At 34.0% G+C, this 18,677-nt stretch overlaps 1 protein-coding gene across 1 annotated transcript in view; it reads left to right on the top strand.

The window, feature by feature from the left end:
- DOCK9 (dedicator of cytokinesis 9) overlaps nt 1–18,677 on the top strand; it is a 92,746-nt gene that overhangs the window by 42,027 nt on the left and 32,042 nt on the right. Inside the window, exons 23-37 of the mRNA XM_015810146.1 lie at nt 1,034–1,123; nt 1,865–1,980; nt 3,382–3,451; nt 3,553–3,678; nt 4,087–4,158; nt 4,702–4,848; nt 6,644–6,727; nt 8,552–8,663; nt 9,880–10,058; nt 11,703–11,819; nt 11,930–12,050; nt 12,655–12,788; nt 15,475–15,589; nt 16,538–16,604; nt 17,622–17,669. Of these exons, the coding sequence (XP_015665632.1) occupies nt 1,034–1,123; nt 1,865–1,980; nt 3,382–3,451; nt 3,553–3,678; nt 4,087–4,158; nt 4,702–4,848; nt 6,644–6,727; nt 8,552–8,663; nt 9,880–10,058; nt 11,703–11,819; nt 11,930–12,050; nt 12,655–12,788; nt 15,475–15,589; nt 16,538–16,604; nt 17,622–17,669 (1,598 nt within the window). The remainder of the gene's footprint in view (nt 1–1,033; nt 1,124–1,864; nt 1,981–3,381; nt 3,452–3,552; nt 3,679–4,086; nt 4,159–4,701; nt 4,849–6,643; nt 6,728–8,551; nt 8,664–9,879; nt 10,059–11,702; nt 11,820–11,929; nt 12,051–12,654; nt 12,789–15,474; nt 15,590–16,537; nt 16,605–17,621; nt 17,670–18,677) is intronic.

The raw sequence follows: 18,677 nt of genomic DNA, 5'->3' as shown, positions 1-18,677 counted from the left end.
CAGAAAGGAAGTTTATGAATCTATACCTAAGTGTAGGAAAGGGAAGTAAAAAGAGGTAAACTCATATAGCCTCTCCTCTGTACCTGACAGGATTCCAACTAGGATAAAAGCATCAGTTCTGCAAGTGCAGAGTTGGAAAGAATATATAGCAGATTTTCCTGTCTTTGTGTTGGGTTTTAGATTAGCACAAGATGAGGACAATACTCTGACTTTCTGGGGAAAGGTCATGGGATAAACAAATCTGTCACATCTGTCCAACACATTTCAAAATTAAAATTATGAGTTTTATGTAATGGGACCTTGTGTGAGTAAGAAAATACAAAGGGAGGAGCAAGAGAGCATGTTTTGCTCTAGGCTTCCCTGGTTTTTCTTGCACCCTACTTCCCCGAAAACGAGATTTTCAAGCAAGTATCAATTTGGTATGTTGAAGGGAGGAACTCATTGCAGGTTATATGCAAGAGGATGCTTTTTATTAGTACTAAATCATAATTAGACACAGCCTTTTTAAAATAAAATAATGAATTACAGGCATAAAATGTTCAAAATCTTATTAGCTTGGGCCTGTGGAAGAGCGATAAGAAGGAAATTTGAACCAAACTTTTGAATTGGTGCAAACCTTTGGAATCAGATCATATACAATATTTACCAAGTAATGAATAGAAATAGAAAACTCTAATGTACATTTCAGAGGTTCAATTTGTAGTTACGATATACTTATTGAAAATCCAAAGTGAGGAATTGGTTTTTGTATGCATATTTTAACATTTTTGGTGTTTGAAATATTAGAAAAATGAAAACTTCCAAACACTTTGTACAAGAATAATAAAGGCTCGAGCAATAAATGATACCTAATTGAAATTAATAAAGTTGTATTGTTACATGATGTATGAGAACTCAACAGGGAAGGACACGTTCCTTTAGCTTCTCAATTTTGTTGAGTTCTTGAAAGTCAAAACATTTTCCCCATATCTATATTGATCTTTTTAAATGGAAGTAGTGATATCATATTAATTGTTTACTCTTCTTTTACTAGGACCAGCATTTAAACAATTTCTTCCATTACTGTCAAAAAACTATGTCTGGTGCTCAAGCTTTAGGAGCTGACCTTGTGAAGTATCTTAAGGTATGAAATTGTTATGAGATGACTAAAATTGGGCACATTTCCCTGCTCCTCCCTTTCCATCCAGGCTGCCAACCAGAAAGATTAGGGAGCTTTGAGATAGAAAGACAGAGACAGAGATGCTGCAAAGATCACTATTTGCTGCTCTTTCATTCAGATAAGGTTCTGTTGTACAGGTATGTTAGCTTTACTCTCACTACAGCGTGCATTGTTGTAAGGCACACAAAATTGGATCATAAATGCTCATTGGTTAGAAAATAAATTTATGACTACCATTGTATTTGCAAATGGTTGCTAACCAAGATTGTTGTTAAATAAGGAGTGGGTATATTACATGTCTGACATATTAACCTTGTTTAAAAGATTAATTTAAAATATTCCAACAATAATTTTAATGTGACATGTTCAGCAGCCTTTCAACTTATATTAGAATAGAACAGTAGCATGTGCTTTTCTTTTGGTTTTATCACTTGAGTAAAAGTATGTCTGTAAAACAGTATTTTCTCATCTTACCTGTTCTTATCTGTCTTGATTCTTTGGGCAAGCTATGAAATAACATAGAAATTGGCTTGCTTATCTTACCGAATTTGTATTCTGTTTTTAAAATATTCTCATTGGTGTCAGTCTTGTTAGAACTTCATTTTCTTCAAGTGAAGTTTTAATAGAATTATAACCGTAGACCCTTTGTTTTGACAAAAAGTATGTTAGAAACAAAATCCATTTGTGTCACTGTTTTTATTCTAGAGCCTTCACGCTATGGAGGGACATGTCATGACAGCATTTCTACCTACTATTTTAAACCAATTGTTTAGAGTTCTTACAAGAGCAACTCAGGAAGATGTTGCAGTGAATGTGACAAGGTAAAAAGGGTTTTAACATATTTTTTTTTACCAGATTTTATGCAACATAATTGACCAGATTCTTGGCAGTTTAATATAATTAAAAGTATCAATAACAAAATCAAAAAGGAAACATTCATGGTAAGACTAAAACAGACGCATAGAGAACCATAAAACTATTAATGTAGGGTAAAAGCAACAGTTATGGACATTCTATCCCCTCATGTAAACTCTTTGGAGTTTCACCTTGTTTTAGAGTCCAGAAGACTAATACTGTTAAAGTCAACCTAGTATCTAAAGGGAAGCTACTCTATAGTACATACCCTTTCCCTGAAAACTAATGCCTCCAAGCCTCTGCCCTCCCTACTGCATGGAAATGGGATTAATCAAAGTTTCTTCCAGTACACATAGCTCAAGTGAATCAATATGGGTTGGAGGAAGTGGCTCCAGAAATAACTTGGAACCAAACCACATAGGATTTTATAGGAAATGATCAATATTTTAAATTACACCCAAAGTTAATAGAAATGGGTAATACAGATAATAAAATGGGACATTTGCAGGGTTCTACAGCTACTATTATGTACTACATATTGTTAGCAAGTTACAGTAAATTACAACCTACACCAACCAGCACCTTAATAAGGCTCATGAGGGAAGGAGAAGGCAAACTCAACTACACACAGCTATTCATCATTTTTGAGCAGCTTACATTGGCAATGATCAAAGCACATAATGATAAGGATTTGAGTTTCTGTGGTGAGATCCTCTTGCTTCTGGTAGGTATACAGCTGGCCTCCCAACTGGAGTTAGGCAAAGCACACTTCCCTTAAACTTCTCCAACCTCTCATACCTGACTTTTCTTCAGAGCAGCCTTTATGCTCAGCAAGCACAGACTTTGTAGACGCTCATACTCTGCTTCTATGGCTTATTCATAAGGAAACTTTTCCTTCATCACACAGCAACCACCACCACCCATATACTGGGAAGTTGCCTCCAGGAAGCTCTGGGGATGCTGGACTCATTTAACAACCACTGTAAAAATTGTTGTAAAATTAGGTCCAACTCAATAACCTCAATGACTTTCAATGGAAAGTCCTGTCCCAATTGTGGTTGTAGCAATAACAATAGCATTTAGACATATATACCTCTTCACAGTCCGCTCTAAGCGGTTTACAGAGTCAGCATATTGCCCCCAACAATCTGGGTCCTCATTTTACTGACCTCGGAAGGATGGAAGACTGAGTCAATCTTGAGCTGGCGAACCCCTGGCAGTCAGCAGAATTAGCTTCCAACACTGCCTTCTAACCACTGCGCCACCACGGCTTGTAAGTTGAGGACTGCCTGTAATGTGCCAATTGTTGACTTTAAAAATATTTATAGAGTGTGAGGATATCTTATTGTTAACTTTATTTTACTTAGGGTTATTATCCATGTGGTTGCCCAGTGTCATGAAGAAGGATTGGATAGCTATTTGAGATCCTATGTCAAGGTATCAAATATATAAATGTGCTTTGTTTAAAAGTTGCCTGATTAATATAACTCTGAATATTTTTTGCATAATGTAAGCTCTTTTATTTTTCTTATCCCAAGTACGTTTTTAAAGGAGAAACTTATATTGCTTCAGAATATAAAACTGTACATGAAGAACTTGCCAAAACCATGACAACAATCTTGAAGCCATGTACTGACTTCCTCACAAGCAACAAGCTGCTTAAGGTACGTAAGGAGAAATTATATTTTGTCTATATCATCAATTGAAGAGTTTCTCAGATCTGAAAAGAATTTTAGCACTTCATAATTGTAATAATTGACAATAACAGTTGTATAACTTATAGATATAAATGAATAGCTTATATTGTTCTTACATACTAAACAAAATATTACCTATAAATATATTTGTATTGCTTATATACAGTAGAATACGTGAGTTGTAGTCCCACCTTAGGCATTAAAGCCATCTTGGTGAATTTGGGCCAGACATTTTTCTCTACCCAACTGACCTCACAAGGTTGTTGTTGTTGTGGGGAAAATTGAGGATGAAGGAGTATTACATATATGTTCTCTGCCTTGAGTTATTTATAAAAAAAAGAAGGTAATTTACTTACTGTTTTGTTTCTTCAATAGTATTCCTGGTTTTTCTTTGAAATTTTGATCAAATCAATGGCCCAGCACCTCCTGGAAAATGCTAAAGTAAAGGTAAATGATCTGCTATTTCAAGAAGTTATGATACTCATTTTTGACCTTTAAAAATGGATCTGTCTTTCTCTATCTCTAATCCCTACTGCCATTTACTGGCTACACAATAGTGGGAGTGCTGTCTAGGACAGTGGGAATTATATTCTACAGACAACAAGTTGCAGAAAGCTGCTGCAAATGGAAAGCTGTTTAATTACAATCATATCTATATATCTATTTTTCTTATTGAAATATAATCTATAAATTGATTTTGGTTTATAATTGCAAATACTCTTTTGATAGTGTACTTATTTTCTATAATTTTTCATTACAAGAAGTGATGAGTACTATTACTTCCACTAAACTAGTTGAATAAATATTTTTGAGGAGTATTTCTTATAGCTTCATAGATATCTAGATAAAGGTGTTTCAATATTTTTCAACAGCATTGAATTCTTGTAGCTGAAGTTTCAGAATTGAAAACTTTATACTTAAGTATGTTATGGATAAACAGGATAATTTTGCAGTGTTCCCATTTGTAAATTCTAATTTGTCTGTTTCTAGTTGCTAAGAAATCAGCGATTTCCAGCATCATTTCATCATGCTGTGGAAACTGTTGTCAATATGCTGATGCCCCACATTACTCAAAAATATAAGGATAACCCAGAAGCGTCAAAGAATGCAAACTATAGTCTTGCTGTCTTCATAAAAGTAAGTATACTGTATGTATGTCCTCATTAGTTCTTCCAAATGGCTGTGAATTGTTCAGATATATTGTGGGCATTTATTTATTGAAATAATTTCTATACTGCCTCAGTGTTGCAACATTAGACAGCTTACAAGAATCTCACAATGCCATTTTAAAATATAAATAATACATAGTAAAAAATGATCAAAATGCTTCCCTGCTAAGCCTTCAAAGTATAATTGATTGATTGATTATATGCCATCAAGCCAGTATTGACTCTTAGTGATTACACATATACATTTTCTGCAGAATGATCTGTTCTAATCTGGTCTTGCAATGCTACCACTGTAAATGGGTCCATCCAACTTACTGCTGATTTTTGCAGCATTACAACCTCCTTTAGAGAGCTAAGTCTTCACATAATGTTTTCCAAAGTAGCCCGTTTAATCTTTTATGCCTCGAGTGAAACTGGTCAATTTATATTTCAAGGGAGAACTGGACATTTGTGCCCTGAGTGAGAACTCTGGGTTGATTTGTTCAATGATATATCAGTTTGTTTTCTTGGCTATCTGTGGTATCCTCAGAGGTCTTCTCCAACACCAAAGTTCAAAGGCATCAATACTCTCCCTATCTCGTGGTGTTTGAATATATTTTCCAGGGTTTTCATGGCTGCTCTACCAAGTGCTAGTCTGCGGCATATTTCTTGACTTCTTGTTCCTTTACTGTTGAAGGCTCATCCTAAAACGCAGAAGTGATTCATTTCTCCAATATCTTCATTGTCAATTCTAAGGTTGATTGTTCTACTTCTTGTCATTAGTTTTGGTCGAATTTATATTAGTCCCATTTCCCCCCCATGTCTTTGAATTTTAGTTCTAGGGTTTGCAGATACTTTGCAGTTTTGACTATTAGAAAGTGTCATCAGCATAGTGAAGGTTATTGATGTTTCTTTGTCCAATTTTAAAATTATGCTCATATTTTTCCAATCCAGCTTCCCTTAATCTATATTGCATATAGATTGAATAAATAAGAGGAGAGTCTGTTTCACTTACTGAATTTTTTTGCCAACCCAAAGCCTGTCTGTTTTGCTATGTTCTATAAGTACTAGGGGTTCCTGACCTGTTTATAAGTTTCTCATGATGTTCTGGAGTTTTGTTTTTCTGAGCACTTTCCACAACTTGATGTGATCAATACAAATGAAGGCTTTTCTATAATCAGTGAAACATTTTGCATTAATCCAAGCGTATACATTCTATTTTTAATAATATTAGTTATCACTGAGTGGCCTTGAACTGGTGATAAACTGAAGTCATTTGATAGAATTATTCAAACTAGAGTATTTTGATTTACAAATCTAAAATGTATGTATTGTGAAAAGGTCTAATATTTAGCTATTGTTTGCCCTTTAGACCAGCGGTCCCCAACCTTTGCAACTTGGCAGCCTGGCTGGGCAAGGGAGAGGAGAACTGGGTTGCAAGAGTGGCGGGCTGGCACGCATGTGCGCGCAGCTCAAGTTACGTGAGTGGTGGACCGGCGTGCAAGTGCGCACAGCTCAACCTGTGCAAGTTGAGCTGTGCATGTGTGTGCTTGTGAGTGCATGCCAGTTTGCCACTCGGGCAAGTTGAGCTGCACACACATGAGTGCGCCAGCCCACTGCTTGCACATCCTAGTTCCAAATAGGTCATGGCCCAATAGTGGGCCACAGCCCCGGGGTTGAGAACTCCTACTTTAGACTAATTTAACACATAGGCTGTCTTTTCCAAATATCAAAGAAATGTAACTGCCAGTGACTGTTTTGTATTGCTTTGTTTTGCTTTGCAGCGATGTTTCACCTTTATGGACAGAGGATTTATATTCAAGCAAATTAACAACTATATTAGCTTCTTTGCTCCAGGAGATCCAAAGGTACTATACAACAAAAACAATTCTTGAATTGAGAGATAATGGTAGTATTTTCCTGTTATGTTTAGGAAAATATAATGAACTTTATATGAACTTTCAATGTAAATTCAAAGATCGTTGTTTTGTTCTTCTTAGAAGCTCATGTTAATGAGATTGCAGTGATTCTTGTGTACAGGTAGTCCTCGATTTACAACAGTTCCTTTAATAAACATTTGAAGTTACAACGGCACTGAAAAAAGTGATTATGACCATTTTTTACACTTATGACCATTGCAGCATCCCGATGGTCACGTGATCAATATTCAGATTCTTGGCAACTGACTCATATTTATGACAGTTGCAGTGTCCCAGGGTCATGCAATCACTTTTTCAGACCTTATAACAAGCAAAGTCAATGAGGAAGCAAGATTCAGTTAACAACCGTGTTACTAACTTAACAACTGCAGTGATTTCACTTAATAATTGTGGCAAGAAAGGTCGTAAAATGGGGCAAAACTCACTTAACAAATGTCTCATTTAGCAACAGAAATTTTGGAGCCAATTGAGGGTCATAAGTTGAGGACTACATGTAATCTACCCAAAATCTTCTTAGTTATTGCAGCATGCAGTAACTGAACAATAATTGAATTGAGCCTCTTATCTTCAATATAGGAGGGTTATATTAACATGCTGAGTTTCAGTTAGTTCAAGAGAGTGTAATTAGGTATCTAAGAACTTTTCAATAAACTTTAACAAATGAGCTTGGATAGGAATATCATCAATACAGTCATATGCAAATTTTTCCTATGTAACGTAGATCCAGAAAACTATTTATCAGATCAAATAAAAATTTAAATTAGAGGCAAGGATAGTTAATTTCAACATTAAAAATTAATTAAAAGGTGGAGTAGGACTTCGGGGTGCTAACCAGCCTCATGGCTGTGTGCTCTCCTATGAGCCCCAAGCGAGATGGTGGAGCCAGGTCTTCAGAGATCGGGGGAATCCTGATCTAGATGACATGTATAGATCAAAATGATTAGCTGCAGTGAGATTATTACAATACAAGTCACCTTACTTTACCAGATTCATGAGAAGTCGCACAGAGTGCAGGATTTCAGTTTATGTAAGGAAAAACTAATCAGAAAGAGGGAGACAACTCAACCATCCCAATCTAGGAGTTCCTTTCGGGCAGCAGTCCCCAACCTTTCTAGATCTGCAGACCGGCGGCAAGAGTGGCGGCAGGAGGGGGAGAGGGGATGGTTTTGCACACTTGCACAGCCCAGTTCCCATACAGGCCATGGTCCTTGGGGTTGGGGACCCCTAGTTTAGGGAATATTTTGGGCATATTCATATCTATATCAGATTTAATTAATTGGACTGTTAGGGGTTAAAATGTAATAAATGAGACTAAATTGTGGCATACTAGTTCTGCAAAATTGCCTTGATTCTTTTTCTAATGCTAAGTTGATGAGGCATTTTTCGTTTTTTTATGTTAGAAGATAAATATTGTTGTATATTGCCATCCACTGGCAATATATAAAATGGCAAAATGTATTCATAACTTGATTTGAACTAGTTTCAGAAATTATTAGAAGCTGCTGTTAATATACCTGGTACACAATCTATGCAATTGCAGCAGAAATAGAAAATGAATAATCCATAATTATTGTGTTTATATGCAAGTGTCTATATCCATAAAATTCTTTAAGAGTATTGTGTACATATAGCCATTGCTTTGCTAATATTTAGGATATTGACCCAGTGATCTAAAGATTAATTTCCTTGCCTTTTTTGATTAACATGTTAATTCTAATAGACCATAACTTATAACTTCAACATATTTTATAGGCTCTTTTTGAATTCAAATTTGAATTTCTCCGAGCAGTATGTAATCATGAACACTACATTCCTTTAAATCTTCCTATGCCATTTGGAACAGGCAGGATTCAGAGATATCAAGGTAAATTTATATTTGATACAGTTAAATTGAGATTCCTAAAACAGTAAAATTACCTTTAAAATTTCTTCATATTTTAAGAAATATATATTGGAATTTTGTACTCTAATTTAAATAATAAATTCTTCCTGCTTCAGTTCTGTATGTAATAAATGGTAAAGTAAAAATTCATAGGTAATTTAATATTTAATTCAGTTTCTTACTTTCTTTGTTAGGCATGAGGGGAGTGAACAACAACATGCTAGTTTTTGTCTATTTTTGCTTCTCTTTTTCTTTGAATTAGCTTTCTTTACAGTGGAGTCATATGATATTCCTGGAGGTAGGTGTGAAGTGTATTTCCCAATCATAAACTTTAATTTTAGAAATGATAGTAATGTGTACAGAAGAGCAAATGCAGGAATTTCGTGTTTGAGTCATGCTAGAATTTATAAAAAGGAACATTTAAAACATGATGTATCAGCCTTCACTGGAAACAAAATGAAAATGTATAAATATATCACAATAAACTGAAAAAAATAAAACGCAGGATGTTCTTTACTGTAGCATTTGCTAGAGAACCTGGAAATCAGGGATAACACAGGGTGTGCTCAAAAAAGTCAACACGACAGCCACAATGGTGTAATTGAAGTTCCACTAATTTTTTACAGGTTTCACACATGCGACCATATCCCTTGGACTCCCCAGCTAGTAGTACAGTAGTTCTACTTTTTTTATTTCATCTGGATCTGATTGAGTTGGTTCTGGAGAAGTGCACAAATAATTCTTTCTGATCCAATGTGCTTCAAGCCTTTGTATCTTAACAGTTTCTTGTGCTGCATTGGGAAATAGCCTTAAAATATTTGCTTATTTATTTCCACTTTGGCACCACCTGAAGAGACATTCAAACTTCAGCTGTTTGTAAGAAAATATATCTGTGGACACCTAGCTTTTGGGGATTCTTATATTCCTGGTTTATAATATATGCAAGTGGTGTAACTGGCACACAACGCCAAGTTGAGGGAAGGACCTCCTAGCCACAACTATCAATTAATTCTAAAATTATGTCATTTTTTAAATGGGTTGTGTGCATATGTGTTTAAGTGTCTGTGGTTTGTATGCATTGATGAATTTATTATGAAGATTTTTCAGTCTTTTTTTATATCCATTCAGCCTTTCTGGATTCATCTAAGAGGAAGACCAGCATAGAAATAAAATAAAACTGTGTAATGCTTGATTTCAGATCTTCAGCTAGACTACTCCTTATCAGATGACTTCTGCAAGCATCACTTTTTGGTGGGACTGCTTCTCAGAGAGGTGGGAAATGCACTGCAAGAATTCAGAGAGATACGACAAATTGCAATTGGAGTTTTGAAGAATCTAATGATAAAACATTCTTTTGATGACAGATACGCTTTAAAGGTAAGCAGATTGCCAGAATGTTTACTATGTACAGTTAATTATTAATATAGTTATGTACAGAAGATTCTAATTACATTGAGAATTCAGAGAAATTCCAGGGCTTCACATACTGTTGTGCTTTAATGGTAAAGATGTTCTAGGCACTATCGGTTTCTCCACTCACTGCATAAACAGAAGTAGATCTGCACTGCTGTGATTTAAACATTGTACTTAGTAGGAGGCTTACACCGTGTCCAAACCCCTTCTTGTGCCCTTATTTAATTTTCCCTCTGGAAATGACTATTAAAAAAATCTTTTGCCTGATATCAGTTCTTACAGGACTAAATTTGCTGTGTTTTCCATTTGAAATAGAATCCCAGCTCTTAAAAATTAATTTTTCAAACTAATAAACGTCATGCTATTCAAAACCTTGAAATATTTTCGGTCTTCTCCTTGTGGAGATCTTTCTAAACCTGTAACATCTTGATTTATTTCCAGTATTGATAAACTGATAATACCGTACTGTGAAGGGGAAAAAACTGATTGGTTTTAACATTCTACTGCATTGCCATCTGGAGGGCAAGATACAACAATAAAAGAGTAGCCCTATACATTTACAGAGGTATATAAATATCTGAAAAGTAATCAAAGCATCATACATTTCTGGAATTTTCATTTAAAACTGAATCATTTATTTTAGACAGTAGATTATCAGACCACATTTACAAAGCAATCAAATTGGCCCTAATATTTCAGGATTTCAGGATTTAGAGAATACTGATTTATTCTATAGAACATTGGTGAAAATTATTCAGTTCGTTTATAATTTGTTGATTTGTTTTCTTTAATATGCATACATATATTTATGATTTTTGTTTGACAATAGAAATTGGGGAAGAGGGAATAATATGAATAATATAATATTGATATATTATTGTGTTCCTCTGTCATTGTTTATTTTTTTGGGCTTTTTTATACTTCTGTTCGCACTCCTTTTCTTTTCTTCCTTTTTATTACTTTTATTAAGTAAGCTTCCTAGAGTAGTCCCAAACAGTGAGATAGGCAACAAATAAATTTAATAAGTAAGTAAAAAATAAAATGACATTACTCATGAAATTTCAGCTTTTATGGATTCTCATATTATAGAATAATTTATTATGAACAGACAATATAATATTTATTTACAGAATAACCCAATAATTGAGTAAACTTTAATTTGTGAATTACTCTAGAAGAATACTAAAAACAATTTTATCTGTACTCTTTAAATTTAAATTTGGATAGGATTATTCTACTGCTTTTCCTCAGGCCAGTGAATAATTAGCAACTCTTTTTCCCACATCTGGAAAATGCTATCAATCAGCACTCCAAGTTACTTGAAGTTCACAGATGTTAGGAATTGGAAATATGTTGACCTCTTAAAGCATTTAATCAGATTGGCTACTGGTATCAAGGAATATATATAGAGATAAAACATCCATGAATCTAATTTAAAATCCTTCTCTGGTAATTATGCAGTAATGTAGACTTTCAGTGTTAAATGTCAAACCCCTGATGGTTATAACTAAATGAACAACTTAAAACTGGAAGACATCTGATTAAATTTGTGGACATTTAATGTATTTTTATTTTGGTTTAATAATGAACTTAAATATTCTTTTACAGAGTCATCAAGCAAGGATAGCGACCTTGTATCTGCCAATATTTGGTCTACTGATAGAAAACGTTCATCGAATTGATGTCAAGGATATTTCACCCTTCCCTGTCAATGCTCCTAGCAGTGTAAGCTTATTTTTTTTATAAAACTGTCATAAATCTCAGTGTATAAATATCTCTTTAATATAAAAATTAAACATCAAAGAATGAAAAAATATTTTGCATCTTTTTAACAGAATGCAAAGGATGAATCACTTAATTTACCAACTGCAAATCCATTGATGACTCCACAAAAATCTGTGAATGCTCTTGACAGCAGTCTCCAGAAAGATTTGTTTGGTGCTATATCAGGCATTGGTAACCATATACAGAATTTAGTGATTTGCAACATACATGCTTATGAGAAATAAAATCAATATTTATAATGACTGAAGTTGGGATGTGACATCTTAAGTTCTCATATTGCTGTAAAGCTTTTGACTAGGGCCACATTTGGCTCTTTACAGGACTAAAACGGGACATAGAACTATTTCATTTCAAGTTCTAAAATAAATATGAAGTAATAACTTCCATTACTGAAAATGGAGCCATGTCATTATGAGGTTCTATTTCTCCCATTGATAATCCCAGTGTTATTCATTTTTATCCTTAGTATTAAATACAACCCTGATACTCACCTCACCCCCATTTCAACATACATAGACATAGGCATAGGGCAACCTTTTATCCCTGAGTTGGTGTATGATTGAGGGAAATTTTAAGTCAAGTAAATCTTGTGGGATGAGGTAAAAGTAAGTTAAGCCTTCCAATAAAAGTGGGTATTGCCAGACTGGATACAGGAGATGGTAGAAAATACATCACAGTGATAAAAATTGTTTTTGGGTTTTCTGTTTGTCTAGAATATTTTTCTTTATCAGTTGAGACTGTAACACATCCCTTTTGTGTATATTTCATTATTCAGCATCCCCATATACTTGTTCCACTCCTAATGTTAATTATGTGAGGAATGCAGATTCTAGAGGCTCTCTTATAAGTACAGACTCTGGAAATAGTCTCCCAGAAAAACATGGTGAAAAGAACAATTCACTAGACAAGGTATGAACTTTTAATGTATTTGTATGTATTAATAAAATATACAGCATCTTCTTATTCTATTACAAATGTCAGGACAGTCAGCCTTTCATACAGACAAGGATTTGTCATTGAATTGGGAAGCCAGGAGGGATGGCTGAGCTGCCCTGTACATTGGTTATGTTGACTTCTGACTGATAGGTCTGTTGTTAACTCAGCTGCTGTTTCTATGTGTGTTGGGCTTTCCCCCGTTTTTTACATTTACTTTTAACCTTGTTAGATGTCCAAAGTCACTCTGTGAGTGAGATGGGCAGAATCTAAATTTAATAAATAAATGGGTGGCCATTTAGATTGAAATAATTAAATAAATAAATTGTTTCTGCCAAGGAGAAAGGCTGTTTCATTTCTGTCATAAATAAGATGCTGTGTATGCTACAGTTACACAGTCTTACACAAATTTAAGTAATTTTTCAGTGGGAAAAATACCACATTTACAATATATTGCAGCCAATCCCTTCAGTTTGTGTGTGTGGCATATTTATGTCTTAATTCTAAAAACCTTGCAAGAGGAACAATATGTTTAAAAAGTGTCAGCATAGTAGTTTACCTTTTAAATAAAACATTTATTAAGTCTTCAGTGGCACAAATTTAGTAATTAAATATTACAGATTGATTGCCTAAGCATAATTTGGTTGATATAATACAATATACATTTATCCTTTAATTGGCATTTTACTTTTAGCATTAGGACTTAATTCTTGTACGCTAAGAAAACAATGGTTTAATCAATTTTCTCCTTGATCTGCCTTGTGGCAGAGGGAAAAACCGCTCAGGAGGCATTCTTCATCTGCAGTGTATAAAAGTGGAATAGAAGAGCGCTATTTATCATCCAAGAAAAAACGGGTCACAGTGGATTTTTCAGTGCTGACAACTCTGTCCTTACCAGAGAGAAATTGTCATGCAACTCTTCCATTACAAGTAGAATTTTTTTTTTGTGCCTGTTTGGATGGTTGATTGGTTGACTGTTAAGAGTGCAGTGAGTTCTGACAATTTTGCTAAACCACTGAAGCAGATTTTTAAAGCAGAAAAATAGCTCAAATAATCATTAGACAACACCATATGTATATAGAAATGTAAATAAAACAAAATCATATAGGGGAATATAAATAAAACAAAATCATATTTTTAAAATACCTTTTTAAGACTGCTTCTAGAAAATGGTAAAATTGTCATTAAAACTATTCCCTTCTTGCTAATGGATGGATTTCTAATGTGAAACAATTGACTGTAGTATTAAGATTTTCAAACTTTTAAAATGTTTTTTATTTAATACATTTTCAGAGTGGTAGTTAGCTTTACTAATTGATTTTATAGCCTCTTTGATGTTGATATGTTTTTTTTACTTACCTGTTAAGTTAAATTTCTCCAGTTGGTGCAAGATAGAGGACAGAGATTTCTTCCAGCGCCAAATATTGTAGGAAGCTAGCTCAGAAGCATAATTTCATCCTTGAGATAAAAAGAAAAAAATAATGTATTTGTTTAAACATAATGAGAATTTTCCCCAATCCACTGGACATTCTGGACAGCATACAATATCAACAAAAATAATAAAAATAAGTATATCGGAACAATGACAGAGTAAAAACAATAATCACTGAAGACAAAGATAATCCCCAAATAAATCCAAATTCATGAAGGGAGACAAATGAAGGATTGAAAAACTTTGTTCTAAATATATTAATTTAAAAGTATATATGCTTGAGCTGAATTTTGTCAAACTGTCTTTATCGTGCATGATGCAAGATTTTACACTGTATTATGAACATCTCTGAGTTACCTACTGAAGTAAATCTTACTTCTTACAATGTTTGTGAATAATGATGATGGATTCTTTCTGTTCTTCATCATGTTTTGCTGTGCTTTGTTTATAATGTCTAATTCCATCCTGCACTGACTGGTATTTTGTATGTATATACTTCTGGTTTTGCAACTGAAATATGCAATTCAAAATTAACAGCTCATCATAGTTTATCCCACACATGAAATATGCAAACACTGAGTTATAGCTCGCTCTATAGATTACAGATAGGGAATTGTTAGACTTTGGATCAAATTGGCACTCATCCTCTTTAGATACACCAGTCCCTCCTTGCATGCCTTGATTCTTTGAGATAGAGAAAAATGCTGAAAGACGAGCAGATACACAGAAAAAGAGATGTGGCAAAGGTGTAGAGAAAAAGAAATAGAGGGAATTAAAAATGTTTTCTGGAAAGGGGCCAGGCTGTTTCTCAGCTCTACAGGATTGTGGAGAAAGAAAAATTGCTTTAACAAATTAATAAAATAAATAAAAAGGTAATATTACAAATCTGAAATTTTATATGAAAGAACATCCAAAGACTGGATGATAGATGGATGGTTCCCAGCCTTGCAAATATAGGAAAATGACCCAGAAAAGCTTGCTCATATTATTAAATGCAATCACATATTTATATCATTATATTTAAAGAAGTTTGATGTAGGAAACATGTAAAAAAACATAAACATCTAATAAAATAAAATTCAGTTTTGTCCAGTTTTTGGTATGCTGAATTTTGTAATCATCTGTACTGTTCTCATATGAGTGTTAGAATACAATTGTGTCTTCTTTTTGAGAAATTGGGATGCTTGCATTTATGGTTTTATGTTAATACTTATATGCCTTGTTTTTCAGAACCAGCAGGCTTGCATTTCAGGAAGTTCAGTTGTTCGTTGTGATAAACTTGATCAAGCTGAGATAAGGAGTTTACTGATGTGCTTCCTTCATGTTTTAAAAAGCATGACAGACGGTAAAGGAAACTTATATTTTTCATAGTACCTTTGGAATAACCTTTTGGATAATTGTGCATTAGCTGTTTGGGGCAAGAAAGGATCCCCTCCTTTATAACTCTGCATACACTCAGCTCTAAGTTTCTCATCTCAACACACACAAACACAAACACAAATGTGTTCATGTGATACTTATTTCTCTGGTACTTTTTCAACTTCATTTTTGGTACCGGTTACTTCCTGATCAATTGCAGTGCAGAATTTGAAGATTTGGAGTGACTTAATTCCTCAGCACCAAAATATCTAGATATTAGAATATCTAGATTCTAATATTACTAGAGCATCTACTGTGTGTCTGAAAGTATGGCTCAAGTCTATTCATTTAGGATAGCAGCAGTTTGCATCAGTTTGCTCTCCATTATTCTATTTGAGTTCTCAGTGTTGCTGAGGGTAAGCAGATTCAAGGATATCCATGGGACATCCAGACTATAGTCCCCAGGGTAATTTAATTTAAATTATTCTCAGGATCAAAATTAATAATTCTGTCACTATTATAACTATGTTTCATACAGTTCCCAACACTACTTATATGTATTCCTACATAAATCATTAATTCATGGATATCCCCTCTATAGTACTTTGAATAATAAGTGCTTTAGGCTTGAGGTTGACAATAATATGAAGTTAAATAAATCAGTTTCGGAATATGGGTGATCTTGGTCAATCAGTAATAAATTCTGCTCTGTCTTCAGTAGTATGGCAACTCCATTTGTTTCTGGAAAAGGGTTTGAATTTGGTTCTTAACTATTCATTAAAAGTATCTGTATTGTACATACATATTCATAATTGATTAGTAAGTATTTTTAAAGGAGGATTCACGTTATGTAGCAGAGTTATAGCTTCTTTTTAGTTCCTTAAATCTAAAGATAATTGCTCTAATTACAGTTTTATTTTCTTGTACTTTGTAGATGCTCTGTTTACATATTGGAACAAGGCCTCAACATCAGAACTTATGGATTTTTTTACTCTTACGGAGTAAGTTTAAATATACCGTATAGTTACCCTATTAGCAGCACAATATAAATCTTAAATGTAAAATTTAAGATAAACATTGTATTTCTTTTTTCTGTTAATTTGTGTCCGATTCTTGAAGACTGCCTGAACAAGTCCCTGCAGTTTTCTTGGCAAGATTTTTTCAGAAGCGATTTACCATTACCTCCTTCCTAGGGCTGAGAGAGAGTGTCTGGCCCAAGGTTACCCAGCTAGTTTTGTGCCTAAGGTGGGACTAGAACTCAGTCTCTGGTTTCTAGCCTGATACCTTAACTACCATACCAGACTGGCTCTCTAAATATTGTATATGATGTTGTAGTATCATAAACATTTCAGTTATAAAAATACCTACATGATAAGGTAATCTCAAATTCATGGGATAGCATATCATCTATTCCTTATCTTGTCTCTAACATTAGCACAGTTTGTTGATAGTTAACCAGGACTAGGTTAACTAAATCAGGATGATTTCTTCTTTGCTCTCTACTCGGTGCTATTTCCATTCTGACCTTACATTTTGGTTTTTCCATTATGCTTCCATGATCAGTCTCCTTTAGCCTATGTCCTTCTGAAATTCAGTATGAAATTCATTTTGCTGATCCCCTTTTATTAATTTCATTTAGGTCAACACCTCTTTTTATTGTACTTTTATGTAGCTATAAAGTATCCTGAACATTTTATTGAAAGGCAGCTTATAATATTAATATTTTAATTAATAATCACTGACTATTATTATAATTCCAGTAGGGTCTACAGGAAATCTTGCAAGATTATAAGAAGTCTTAATTCAGAAATCTAAAATAGTGACTTTATCCATTCAGCCATCCCTAAAGAATAACAATAATAAGGGAAGCTCTGATGAAGACCAAATGAAATCTGTCTCATTTTTTGTACCTGGTTTCTTCCATCGGCCCAGAAATAAAGCATCCTTATTACAGTATATGGCTAACATTTAATATTTGAAGATAACATCTATAATTATTCTTACTGTTTTCTTTGCAGAGTATGCTTGCATCAATTTCAGTACATGGGGAAGCGATACATTGCTAGGTAATGTGTATAAGTTAAGTGTGTTATTTTATTGCAACAGAATGCTTTAAAATCTTGATGATTGACTAACATCTATTTATCATCAGGGAAAATGTATATCAAGAAAGGTAAGTAATTAGACTTAGTTATCTGTGACTTCTGAATGTATTTCTGTTCCACGTTGACATTTTTTGATGACATAGAATTTTGTGTTAATTATTATAGCTGTAGAGATTACAGAATATTTGGCTAAGGAAAGTAGCATATTTTAATACAGCATTTGATACCTGAATTGTTCATTCTGCTTTATGTATTTTCTTAGTACTGTAGGAAGTCTGAGAGAATCATCATATATGTCTCCCATTCTTGACCACGGTTAAGGCTGATTGTGCTTAATTAAGTTTACTTAATTAAGTTTACTTAATTAAGTAATTAAATAAAATAGTAGAGCATTTTAATGTTGAAAAAGTAGCCTCCTCGGATAATTTGGAATGAACCTGTTACTTGCAGACACATCAAAAGTTGCCCAAAACAGTTGGATTGAACAACAGCTTCTTGAGCAGGGGGCACACCAGTCTTCTTCAGAAGTAATGGAAATACCCCCTTACTCAATGGAGCCTGGATTTTCTCTCATATCCAACCTCCTACCATCTCATTGGTAGTGACCCAACTGGGAACTGATGGAACTGACAGTGACACTGGAGAGGGCCCACTCCACTTTCTAAGGACTTAGTTTAGATACACTGAATACAAACATGCATTGTTTTCTTTCTTTTTTCGTTTCTTGTGCTCAAATACATTTAAAACAATCCTATCTGAATTTTTGCTGATTTTTTTTCTTTACACAAATGTCAATTTCTTGCAAGTGTGAGGAAGAATAAAGATGCAAGAATTTACTGTTTTCTGAAGTTAATTATTATTTGAAAATAGGCACTGGGTTTAATAAATACTGGGTCCCTTTCAATTATGTTTGTCTGCTTCATAAGCCTGTTTTTGATGAAATTGCAGAAATGTCAAATTCTCAGTATC

This window comes from Protobothrops mucrosquamatus, unplaced genomic scaffold (assembly GCF_001527695.2).
Source record: "Protobothrops mucrosquamatus isolate PMUCROS unplaced genomic scaffold, P.Mucros_1.0 scaffold_35, whole genome shotgun sequence".
Lineage (NCBI taxonomy): Eukaryota > Metazoa > Chordata > Lepidosauria > Squamata > Viperidae > Protobothrops > Protobothrops mucrosquamatus.
Note: the sequence above shows the minus strand (reverse complement) of the source record. Positions and strands in the feature narration are given on the sequence as shown.